General features: G+C 33.7%; 1 protein-coding gene across 2 annotated transcripts in view; it reads left to right on the forward strand.

Moving 5' to 3' along the window:
• The window catches only part of LOC150102325 (uncharacterized), a 39,179-nt gene extending 27,045 nt beyond the window's left edge, over positions 1-12,134 (forward strand). For both annotated transcript variants that reach the window (XM_090399435.1, XM_090399436.1), the window contains exons 3-5: positions 2,388-2,471; positions 4,656-4,709; positions 10,255-12,134. In XM_090399435.1, coding sequence (XP_090255561.1) covers positions 2,388-2,471; positions 4,656-4,706 — 135 coding nt within the window. In that variant the 3' untranslated portion in view covers positions 4,707-4,709; positions 10,255-12,134. The remainder of the gene's footprint in view (positions 1-2,387; positions 2,472-4,655; positions 4,710-10,254) is intronic.
• The last annotated feature ends 1,064 nt before the right edge of the window (positions 12,135-13,198 follow it).

Consider the following 13,198-nt stretch of genomic DNA (forward strand, 5'->3'; position numbering starts at 1 on the left):
TTCCCTCAATGGGGGCATTAGAGGGAAGGAGTAGGACCGAATTAAGGGCTCTTTGATTATATATGAAATTCACGTTCTGTTGCTTTTCTAAATTGTTCCTACGATGGGAACCAATTCACTGAGCGTTTCTGAAACCATTTAATTTGCACAGAAAACTTCTGAATTTAATGACCTACTTTATAAAATTGACAGTTTCCAATGCCTATGAGCCCTTCATGAAAACTTTGAGAAAGACTATTGTTGTTCTACTAAATATGTATAAACTCTAAGCAATGTAACTTAACTTTGCTTATTTTATTTCGGTTTAGTTTTTGGCTCCATCTCTGGGTATACCGCTATATAATTTTGCCGTTCCGAAGTTGTTCCCGATATAGTTATTTATGATCACAAATATTTCAGAGCTGCTGGCACTAAATGACATTTTCCTATCATACAATAATTCGTCTTTCATCTTTCCAATATCAAAATCAATTGAATGCTAGAATGCATGACATAAAAGTCTTGCTTCTATTTGGAAAGAGTTGAATCATCGATCTGTAAGGAAAACGATTATATATATATATATATATATATATATATATATATATATATATATATATATATATGGCAGGAAAGCTCTGCCACTACAATAATAATAATAATAAAAAGACAATAATGCTTTTATAAAGGTTCTTCAAGTCCTGGACAGGATCAGCTTTCATAGATAATTCGGTCGTTTTATTTTATATGCATTTTTGGATAAATATACCGTTTACATTTTTTTTCCCCTCTAGAGCATTTGTTAATATTTTGCTAATTTAAAACTCAATCTGACATAATGCAGAGCATTTGCTCAACACTTCAGAATATTTTGGCTAAATGATTTTGTTTTCCCTCCTATTTAAATCTGTTTTTTTTGGAGCTTAACTATTTAAGAAGAGTTTATGCTCAAAAATCTTTCTAAGCGTTTGAAATTTCATTAGCCCGTCGAAATCGAAACGATTTGTGTATGGTCAGTGTGAATCCTGACATTCGTTAATTGAAAAATTAAAGCTGAGAAGTAATCTCTTTGAACTGCCAGTTATACAAGCAGTTATAGTGTGCAGATCAAAAGGATTCAGCACAACATTTTTGTAATGAAATTAAAGCCAAATTACTTTAATTCCTTCAAAGTACAATCCTCAGTACAAAATACATCGGCCTCAGCGATCCTTCCACTGTTCAATGCAGTTCTGATAGCTTTCTTTGGAAATGGCCTCCATCTGCTGTGTTCAGTTGTATATCCTCAATATGTGAGTTACCTGGTCGCATTCGAAGGAGAAAGACTTTTTCCTCGATGAAACTTTGGTTTTTCTGCTTGATAAACAGGCAAACTGACCATGAGAAGACACAATTTACAGTCAATAGAGTACTGGCCTAATAAGTCTTAGTTGCTTCAGTGTTAATTCAAAATAATACCATGAACCCTCGACATGTTGAAGTTGTCTCTCGTCACGATGTTTTTCAGTCTGAGGCAAAGGAAAGTGATAGTAGGTCCAAATCTGATGAGTATTATAGGTATAAATCCTACAATCATTCCTGTTCCTGGTGAGGGGAAATGTGTTCTTTAAATAATCTTATTCACAAATAAGTCAAGCTGCCGTTTTTTTCTCTGACAGATGTCGTCAGGATAAGGTGCCAAAAATCTTAAATGGTTGTCGCTTCAATAGTGTTAGCAAATTCTTTCAAAGAAAAAAAAAAAAATCCCTTCCGGGTGTTTTTGATTATCCCTTATATGCAAGTATTTACATGTGTACCCGTGTAATAATTGAGTAATCGCTAATGCATTTCTTGTATTGCTGTTTCATTGATACAGTAGTCGTAGTAGTTTACAGCAAAGAAAACCGTAGCATTATTACAGATAAAACAATGTAAAAATCCTCCAACTCCTTTTTTTTTTTTCCAGAAAGGAGTAGACAGAGTTCCTTTAGCCGCAACTTTTGAAGAATGGTGGGGGCAGCAGTCTCTATTCTTTAAGCATTTGCTGGTTACGAGTATAAACTATCAATAAATTAAAGCTTTCAAGGAAAGAGAGAGAGAACAGCAAACAACTTCCGCCATCTAGTGGCCTTAAATTCTAACATTCATATTATTATTGTCTGTAATTGCTTGGGTTCTATGGTCGATTTTCTAGATATAGGATGTGTTCGGGCTTAATTTCAAACGATTTCGAGTTGCTATTTGGGATCAGCACTTTTTGAATGTCGGCTTTCTTTCGTTGCTTAGAAGAAAAATCCCTGACTTTAATTATATAAAAATAATTTCTGAAATGTTATTTTTGTTGTTGCAGAAAGTATTTATTATGGAATAACGTGAATACTTCATAAAATGAATTGATTTGAGTTTATTATTATTATTTTTTTTTTCAGCGTCTTGAAGAACAGCCAAGGAAAAATGTTCTCACTGATCTAGAGGGAGGAGACGGTGAAGAAAAAGAAGAGCATAACACAGAGGTTAGAGTTCGAGTGCATTTTGATTATGTTGCATAATCTTATATTGATCCAAATACTTTTCTAAGTTAAGACGAACAATAGATAATTCATTCCAAGTTAAACGCATACAAAAGAAGAGTTCAATGCATATATGTATTTTAATAAAATGAAAACAGTTGAATAATGGATTTTAACCACTGGGTAAAAATCCGTGACGCAATTCCCCCCCCCCCCCCTATTTTTGTGTTGTGTTTCAACTTCCAATTTGAGTATTGTAATTTCATTTAAAATAAGTGCCTGTAATCTTTATTTATTTATTTATTTTTAAATTTGATATGTTTTAATTTTTCAAATTGCAAAAGCATGCTACAAAATAAAATAAAAAAAGACTGTAATTTACAAATAGTCTGTTTAATTCGCCCTACAACAAACTCTTTTCATATATTAATATACGATAATAAGTTTATCGCATCTTTCAAGTGGCATCTTCATTTTAAGTAAATACAGGTAGTTCTCACTTTATTCCCGGTTTACCAATTTTTTTTGGATCGGAATTTTTCTTTTAAATTGTGCGTTGCGAAGGCGATTAGGGCGTGTAAGGGGAATTATAGTATGTAATGACCAGTTAGAACGAGCCTCAGTCACTTACGAGCTTTGACAACGCCAGCATGTTATTCGTAGTTTTCTTCAATTACACCTGATTTTTTATTTTGTTTTCTTTTTAACTATAACCCTTTAACTTTTCCGACAATGACAAAAAAGAAGCAACAGGGCAAAACTAGAAAATGAGTAAAAGAAACAAACAAAAGCAATTACGTTAGAGGAAAAAAATATTACCAGCCATCAAGCGGGTAGCGCCGTTAAAGCTCCATATACCAGACACAGAGCACCTAGCATAAAGTTTCCGAAAAAACTATGAAAGGAGTATGGCATAAACTTGGTCCTCAGTTTAATGATAATTTCGAAGGCTTTGAAGACGCAACAAGGATTGGAATTCTGAAACTCAAGCGATCTTAGGTATGGCTAACCAGTTGCACATGGAAGTTTCGGAAGGCGATGTTAATGAGCTGCTTCAATCTCACACTATGGAACTCTCATCCAGTGATCTCCTTGAATTGGAGAAACAAGAACAAAACGAAGACACACACAAAAAAAAGATAACGAATATGAAGCTCCAACTCGGTTTTGCACTTTAAAAGGCATAGAAGAAACATATAAAGAACATTTAAACGAAAAAAAGCTCAAGCAATCTTAGAATCACAAGATTCAGACTTTGAACGATTTAGTAAATTTTCCCGCGAAATGAATAATGCTTCTGCTTGCGATCGAGCTATTTTAAGCGAAAAGAAGCGAAACTCAAGAAAGCAGATGACACTCGAGGCCTTCTTTGTAAATAATAATAATAATAATAATAATAATAAATAAATAAAAAAGGTGCACCGAAGCTTCCTAATCATATATCTCCTACTAACTCGACGGCTAGCCGATTCACCCAGTGATATAGAAATCAACTATTTTTTTTTCAAAGAATCTTTTTTAATTGAAATTTTTTTCTTATGTTATTTTTTAAATACGTAAAATCTTTAGCCAGTAAAGTCTTTTCTTGTCAATTAATATTTATTTTATATTTTATATATTCCTTCTTACGAACGTAACTCTCGCTTATAGTATTATTTCTAAGGCAAATAAACTCCCGCTTTACGAATTTCCGATTTACGAACGGTACCAATTTATTCATAAAGGCGGGAACTATCTGTACTGTCATTGCTCTGTAAAAATTTATGCTATTAACTAGCACATAGCGTGTGTTAGTGGCGCCATCTATTATCCTGATATATCAATTATCAGGCTAGACTTTAATTGACATTGCGAAAGAAAACTGACATCTTACTACGCATCTTTAGAAAAGCAGTTGACTGAATTTCATTTTTAAAAATTTCACGGGATTTTCTGAAATTTTAGAAAATATTTAAAAGTATACGTTTCATTAAATAAATTGCAAAAATTAAAAGCAAATTTAGACGAAGTCTAAATTTTCTTTGCATTTCTACTGCATTAGATAGTTTAATAGTTTTTGTGGCAGTAATTTTTCCTAGTTACTGTTTAGAAATGTAGAATTATTGTAATGCGTTAAAAATTAATTAATAATAATCTCCTCTTCCTAAAGAGATATATGTAATATTTTTATGTTGTTATATTTTACAGCAAACAACCGAAGAAAATCAAGATGTTGCCCCCACATCGGAGCCAGTATGACGGGTATGAAAAATAAAATTAATTTGCATATTTTTTACAAATTAGCAAGGGCAAATAACGCTATATTATTCTGTTCAGCTCGAGGGAAAAAATGTTTCAGGTAACTAAAATGCACTGTTTGTAGAACGAAATATTACAGCAGTACTGATAGCGTGGTAAAACAAACGCTGAAGTATGCGCTTGGTCTTTGCAAAAAGAAGACTAAGGTCTTCTTTTTCCAAACGAACAAATCAGCAAGCTCACTAGCAATACAGAGTACAAACGGAGAAGTGGTTGACATTGTAATAAAGGCAAAATCAGACTGTAAGAGCAAATTAGCTGAGGATGTCAGAAAAAATCCCCAAAAATTTCTTTCCTACGTAGAGAGTGTGAAAAGAAGAATTATGGTAGTACAGCTTTATTGAATGCCGACGCGGTGGAGTATAAGGAGAAAAGGAATGGTTTAATTCCTGCGTGATCACTTTCCTAGAGTGTGTTGTGTGTCGTTCAGTCGGAAATATTGCAGTGACGGATGTGATAGGGACCGAGCGAGAATTGAGATAGATAACTTGGGAGTGTTTAGATTGTTGCGGGATCTTAATGTAAATGCTGCCATGGGATTAGATGAGATATCTGCCTATGTTGGGAGGTACAAAAAAAATGATCTTTCCTGTGACTTTTCAGACATATAAAGAGCAACAAAAAGAATTCCATTATACAGGGTGGCCATAAATTAACATTCCCTCTTTGGAGGTATCTGTAGCTAAAACTAATACACGGAATGAGACCAACCACATTTTATATTGAGACTTTCGAAGGCATAGGGAGATCAATTCCGCGAAAAAAAGATTTTGTACCAAAAGTCGCCAATATGGGGAAATTTTGGCACTGGCGGAGCCGAAAGCAGTCAAATATTTGCAGTAAACGCAGATAAAAAGGATTATGCAAATTTTACTATGCGTACGTGAGAGGGGCGCTATCAATTCCACTTAAAAAGGGATTGGGAACGTTCAGGTAGTTATTCGAAAGACTGACGAATTGTGCTCAATTTGCGTCCTACCTTGCCTCAGCATGCTTTACTTGGTAAGTTGTTTTACTTTAAACAGTGCAATGCCTTAGCGGCCCTTCGGGAATTTAGAACAGCGCCTCCCAAACTGTGGACCGCGGCCCCCTTGGGGGCCGTAGGTTTTGTTGAGGGGGGGGGGGGGGCGTGAAATAATGAAAAGAAATTTAAAATGTTTTAAGACTAAGTAGAATTTTTTTTTATTTTAAAAGAAACGTATTTAACTTTCATTATTTATTATTTCTTTTTTGTTATTTTTTATATTTTAATGCAAAAATTCACACATTGGTGTTGGTTCGCAAACTTTGCTTCCTGCGTATTTCGGCGCTTAATGAATATTAGTAAATATTGCTTATTGATATGTTTCATTTCAAAGCAGTGGTTAATTGTATTTACTTCGAATGCTCTCCAGGGAAGCTCCAAATCTTCCTGTCCCTTTCATCACGCGTTCGTAATCAGGGACTGTTGATATTGACTTTATATACATATATGAAAACTCGTTTTATATTATCACTGTCATCCGAGCTAGTTTTCTGTTACCAATAAAAGTTTCGCATATACTTCACACATGGAAAAAGGCTTAAACAAGTTCATGTGGGGAGATAGTAACTTGCTTGCAGCAGTAAACAACACCCCTCCCTAACAGCCACTATACTGCAGAGGCAATAAAAACAAGTACTTTTATTATGCCAGTGAATAAAGTATGAGGAGTCTGTGTAATATATTTCTCAAGAAATAGTGCAATTAGAGACAACTAGGATAAAAAAAAACACTAATTGATGAATCACATGTCCCTTCATACAGAAACTATGCTGTATAGACTGAAAAAAAAAACATATGTTGCATGGGCAAACACAGTATCTAACTAAAAACTATTGTTATTAATTAGATGTTTGTGAGTTCGATTTCCCAAGGGAGCAATAAAATTCAACCGAACGTGTTAAAATTCGTAAAAGTGTTAAAACTAAGTAATATATATATATAATGAATGTTATGGCAGTTTCACATATGGAATTCGGTTGAAGAGAGTTAGCATATCAACTCAATTGTCAGCTATGCTTTTATCTTTCGGTTGCGCGATCTTTTGTTAATACCGCACCAATCATATGCACGTTTTAATAACCTGCCTTTGCTGTCTGTTTCGCGTTAGGCTTAATTACCGTAAAGGGAGAAAAGTCACAAAAGAGAAAAATGTTCCTGGTCCGGGGATCCCTTATTCAGGTAATATTCACTAATTTCATGTTATCAGTCTGTGGTGTGCCAGTATCGGTAAGTGGTGATATTATTTGATCTATTCTACGTTAAAAAAATTAATCCCGAGATGGATAAGTGGCTGATAAAAAATAAAAAATAAAATCCCGCGAACAATCAGAAGAAGCAGAAACAGACTCAAAAAAAAAAAAAAAAAAAAAAAAGGACAGTATTTCATATTTTACCAGAACAGCCTGCATCGTCTTCAGAACCAAACGGTAAGAGGCAAAAAAATGTAATACATGCATTTGATTTTTGCAATATTCGCTGTGTATGTTTTGTATTGAATATAAATACAATAAATATTATAATAATCTACAGTATCTCTCTATTACGATTTTTTTCGAGGGGAGACTGTGAAATATTTTAATTTTTGCAAAGGGGGCTCTGACATCCAGAAGTTTGGGAAGCACTGATTTAGACGGCTTCATAACCTGCGTACAGGTCCTGTCAGCTGTAGCACTGAAAGCTATGATTAAGAAGTTTGAAGAAACTGAATCACTAGGAGTTAGACCTGGCAGAGGACGGAAAGCAGTGCAAGAAGAGACAGTAACAGACGTTGCTACTGCGGTGTTCGACGACACAGGGACCAGTACTGGTCCAAGCGCTCGTGCCATAGCTCGCAAACTTGATATGGCTTATGGTACAGTCTGGAAAATCTTACGGAAAATGCTTCACTTCTATCCTTATAAGTATAGTCGTGTGCAAGCACTAACTACCGCAGATTATGACCTTCGCGCTAACGTTTCTTGCCCGAATGGAGGTCGACAATGACTGGCCTTGGAGAATATTGTGGGGTGATGAGGCTCATTTTTATCTGAATGGATCGGTCAACACTCACAACTGCAGAATTTGGGTATCTGAACATCCCCAAGCAATCCAGCAAGTATCACTGCATTCTCTCTCTCTCTCAATTCGCACTCTCGATTATTATTATTATTATTATTATTATTATTATTATTATTATTATTATTATTATTATTGTAACTCGCGACATATCCAGCTGGAATGAGTGACGAGGCTGTCGCTTACACCGTCGAAATATTATTATTCCATTTTATCTGCCTTTAATGTAATTATCCGCTTGTTTTTGGCTCTGCCAGCGCCAAAATTTCCCTTATCGGGACTTTTGTCACTAAATTGTTTTTCGCGGAAATCATCTCCCCATCAAAAGCCTTCAAAAGTCTCAATATAAAATTTGGTCTCATTCCGTTTATTGGTTTTAGCTACAGATGCCTCCAAAGAGGGAAAGTTATTTTATGGCCACCCTGTATAAAGGCCTTCGAGACGAGGGTAGAGACGTACAAGCCGACGAATACCTCAGCAGTGGTGGTGTAAATTTCAGAAAACGGGTTAAAAAAAGAATTCATGCATGGGCGATAAGAATGTGGAACTCTGTTGGAGGAAGCACGGCTTTGTGAAGAGTTGGCCTTGCCTTAGTAATTTCCTCACTTTTTGCAATAGAGTTGACAGTTTGGATAAGGGAAACGGATACACCGTGATGCTGCTGAATTTTCAGAGACATTTAACAGGATACCTCACGGAACTTCATTACGTAAAGTGGGACAAATAGAGAAGTACATGAAACTGGTGACTTGGATAATGGGTTTGCTGATAGGATAAACTTTAGCAAATAGTATATGGTGGAGCAAATTTCAATAGAAGTTGTTGTTGTTATGTTCCATCGAGTCGTTTTTCGACTCCTGGTGATTCTATGAACATACACTCTCCATTAAGATCTGTCCCTGGCCATATCTTTCAGAATTTCCAAGCGCATTGCAATTGCTTCTTTAACTCCATTCACCCATCTAATTCTTGGTCTTTTTCTTCTCCTGCTTCCACCAACTTTAGCAAGTCATCTTCTCCAGACTGTCATTTGCTCGCATAATATGTGCATAGTATGACAATTTTTGCTTGATGATCATAGCTTCGAGGGAGCAATCTGGCTTTATTCTGTCACTGATTTATTGGTTTGTTTTGCAGTCCATAAGCGTCTCCAAACCCATAATTCAAATGCATCTATCTTCCTTCTTTCACTCTTTCTCAGGGTCCAACTTTCACATCCATACAGCACCACAGGGAATACCATTGCTTTCACGATAATATCTTTATCTTTAAAGATCTTGCTTAAATTTGTCATTGCTTTCTTTCCGAGTAATAATCTTCTAACTTCTTCAGTACAATACCCGTCTTTATCAATTCGGGATCCTAGGAGCACAAAATTGATAACTGCTTCCATTTTCTCCCCATCTACTTCAAAATCATTAAGTTGATATGTTGCCATAATTTTTGTCTTTTTAAGATTAAGTCTAAGGCCATATTTAGCACTTTCTTCTTTAACTTTCATAATAAGTTCCTCCAAATCTTCTTTGCATTCTGCTAGCAAGGTGGTATTATCTGCATACCTCAAATTATTAATATTTCTTCCTCCAATTCTGATTGCACCTGAAGATTCCTCCAGCCCTGCCATTCTTAAAATGTATTCACTGTACAAGTTAAACAGGTACGGAGATAAAATACATCCTTGTCGCATCCCTTTACCTATTGCGAAATACTCAGTTTCCCCAAGATCTGTTCGGAAATAGCTTCTTGTTCATAATAAAGATTCTTCAGAAGGATAATGAAATGTTCTGGTACTCCCATTGTTCTTAACAAATTCCACAGTTTCACATGATCTACAGAGTCAAAAGCCTTACCATAGTCAAGGAAACAAAGGTAGATATTCTTTTGATATTCCTGATATCAAAAGAATGATATCTGATATTTCGAAAAGGCAGAGGAACAAGAGATCAGATCTCCAATGTGAGATGGAGATCTGATCTGATCTCTTGTTCCTTTTGCCTTTTCGAAATCATGCCTGTTCATCTGGCATTTCTCTCTTCATGAATGGTTCCAGTCTTTTCGAGAGAAGACAGGTAATCAATGGTAACAGAGCTCTGTAACTTGGGCTGATGCAGTTATTTTTACATCAATGATGTAGGGAATTATTTGAAGGAGAATACCCAGGTTGTTTCCAGTTGATAGAACTGCTGATTGTAATGGTTAATGAGTATGGTGAAGAGATCCTTCATTAGGATTTAAATGGACAAATAGTATGAACGTCAGTTCATATAACTGATATTTATGATATAACTAATGTAATTAAATTACCATTTATTTCATAAAATAGAATGTTTATAATATTGAAGAAATAAATTGGAATATTGACATAGCCCAGCTCTTTCTTATTTTTAATATTTATTTATATTTTTCCAGATAACATACAAGGACTTTTGCAAAAGACATAGCGGATTATTACTCTCTCCACTGACTGTCGTTCCCTTTTACATCTCAATTTTTCAACGCCCGGTTTTATTAGCAGTGGTTTACTTTTCACTTCTGACACCAATTCACTTAATTCCAAATCCAAATTGCATCCAATCTTGCTAAGGCTCATTATTGGACTACTGGAAACTATTAGTCCAATAATAAGTAACGTGTGCCTGTACTGCCTCAAGAAAGAATGCGTTAAATATGATGTAAGAAGATTATTTATTAGTCTTTTTTTTTAAGTTATTAAATAGGGAATGTGGATACCATTGGTGGAGCACCTCATCATCTATTCGAATGAACAAAGTACCTCATCATCACTAACTGAAATTAGGTTTCTCATTGGTTTGAATGTCCAGAATAATCAGTGGATTACAGCACTCCGCACTTGAACTGCATTCCAGTTGAATCTTATTTGCTGAACATCGTTCGCATCTCCTTACTTTGCACTCTCGTATCTTAAATTCGAGGACAGCCGTGTTTAAGTGATCAAATATCACTTTCAGTTTACAAACGACTGTAACTTGGAAACAAGATGTGAATGTACAGCCCACCTTCATCCGTCTATATATATATATAGCAGTAATCAGGCTGTAATTTCATCAATGTCTTTGTAACTATATTCACTGGATGAATAATTGTTGCAATCCTTTAACAATTTGATATCACCCATGGACATCTCTTATCAGTCATGCTGTGATTATGGTCCCAAAATATGTTCCTATTTATTTATTTATTTATTTATTTATGTATACATATTCAGCTTCTTTTAACGTAAGGATCCTACAAGCTTAGTTGATGGTCAGATAGCACTTCATTACTTGATAGGAAAGAATGTACATAAAAATGTTTCTGTGATAGCGAAAAATATTTGCCAATAAGTTACCTGTTAAAAATTTACGAATGTGATTATTTCTCCGGTTGTTATTATTATTATTATTATTATTATTATTATTATTATTTTCATTCCCTATAATGAATTGATTTTTTTCTCCACTTAACAAACAAACAGGATTGGTGAAAATGTTTTCTTTTTAATTTGGACAAAAACGGGGTCGTATTTTCTGAGAAAAAAGAACACTACTGTTCTTATTAATCGTAATTTATATTTCAAAAGTTTATCCATTTTTAAATTTAAAAAAAAATTTAACGCAGAGGGCGCTGCGTTCTATTTAAAGAATGGTTACGAAGTTATTTGTGCAAAGCAGTTCGCTTAATTAAGTCGCGATGACTTAATATCATTTGAAATAATCTGCTATTGTATCCAAGATGGCACTGTTTTAAAATCTCTATTCCAAAACATACAAAGAAATTGAACTGCTGATTCTTCTAAAAGCATAAAAATCTGTAAAAAACTTTCAAACTGTGATATAGCTTTCTTTAGTTTTTCGCGTTTCATATTCGTGTATTTTAAACAGTCAATTTGTTGTATATGTAACTAGTAAAAAAAGAGAAATACGTGTACAGAAAAGAGTTAAAAAGATGTTAATTTTGTTAACCAATTGTGATTTTTATTTTTATTTTATTTTACATATGACAGAATATGACTAGTAGGATATCTAAAGAAATATTTCTGAAACAAAAAAAAAGTTAGTTCCTGTTAATATACCAAACGCTTTCGCCTATGATTGTTTAACAGAAAAGAAGTTTAGGTTACTTAAGTTAAAAATGATCTTTTACTTGAAAATCTGCAAAATACAGGATGTATAACATTTTATTAATAAATTGCGGAATAATTAAAATTGCTTTAAACATCGTGCAAAAAATAATAATAATAATAATAAAATAAAATAAGAAACCCGCTAACCCTTATAAAAGAGGACACACTTCTAGAATTATTGAGATACTTTTGTTTCGGTAAACTCTACTATTTTGGCAGCGCTAGAATAAAAGAAAAACAAAGTGTCTTTACTCTTTCATTTAAAGCTTTTAACAAGATATTCTGCTTTGTGTAAGTGAGCCTTTCTTCGTCTGCTCTATGCTTCGTTTATATGCTGCACGCGTGGCATCCACTTCGTTTCACGTTTTCTGTCGATCTGTTTTGACAGTTTTTAAAATTCGATTCCTCATCTGCTGTACTGGAGCAGCCTAAGAGAAACTGACGTGTATCGAAATATGCCGCAACAAATTTTTCACAAATAAACTTGTTATTTTTTTTTAAAAAATGTTGTTTGTGCTATTTATAAGAATTAAAAGAATGGTGCGGCTGAATTTCTGCTGTGTTGAAAAGAAAAGAATATACAACTATATAATATATAGAATATATAACTATATACATCAGAGCTAAAAAACATGTGAATTTTTAGTTAACAAAAACGATGATACTAATTAAATCTAATTAAACAAAAAAAATATACAAATTAAATCTAATTAAAATTATATCAAAAATCAGAAAATGTTAAAAAAAAACATAAACTCTTTCCCCCCTCCCCCCTCCCAAAAAAAGAACTGAATTCTGAATTCGCCAAATTATAATAATTCTTACGTTGTCTAATTGTTAAGAGTTTGCGTTAATTACATATTTGTTATGTAAGATAAACAGATTATTATTATTATTATTATTATTATTATTATTATTATTATTATTATTATTATTATTATTATTATTATTATTATTATTTGACGCCTCCAGGGAGTCCAAAGACTCATCGAGGGAACAGATAAGTTTAATGACGATTTGTTTTAATAATTAGTTATTCACTTGCTTACAGTAGAATCCAATATTAGTTAAATTGTTGCTTCACCTTGTATAAAGTATAAAAACGTATGTTTTTATGTTTCATTCTTATGTACCCTCTTGTATAAGAACTGGAAATAAGAAAATAAAAGTATATAACCCTACTTTCTGTACTTTGAGCAATAAAGTTTACATATCTACATCATTCTTTAT

This window comes from Typopeltis vanoorti, chromosome 10 (assembly GCF_054136105.1).
Source record: "Typopeltis vanoorti isolate ZY-2024b chromosome 10, IOZ_Tvanoo_1.0, whole genome shotgun sequence".
In the NCBI taxonomy this organism is placed as follows: domain Eukaryota; kingdom Metazoa; phylum Arthropoda; class Arachnida; order Uropygi; family Thelyphonidae; genus Typopeltis; species Typopeltis vanoorti.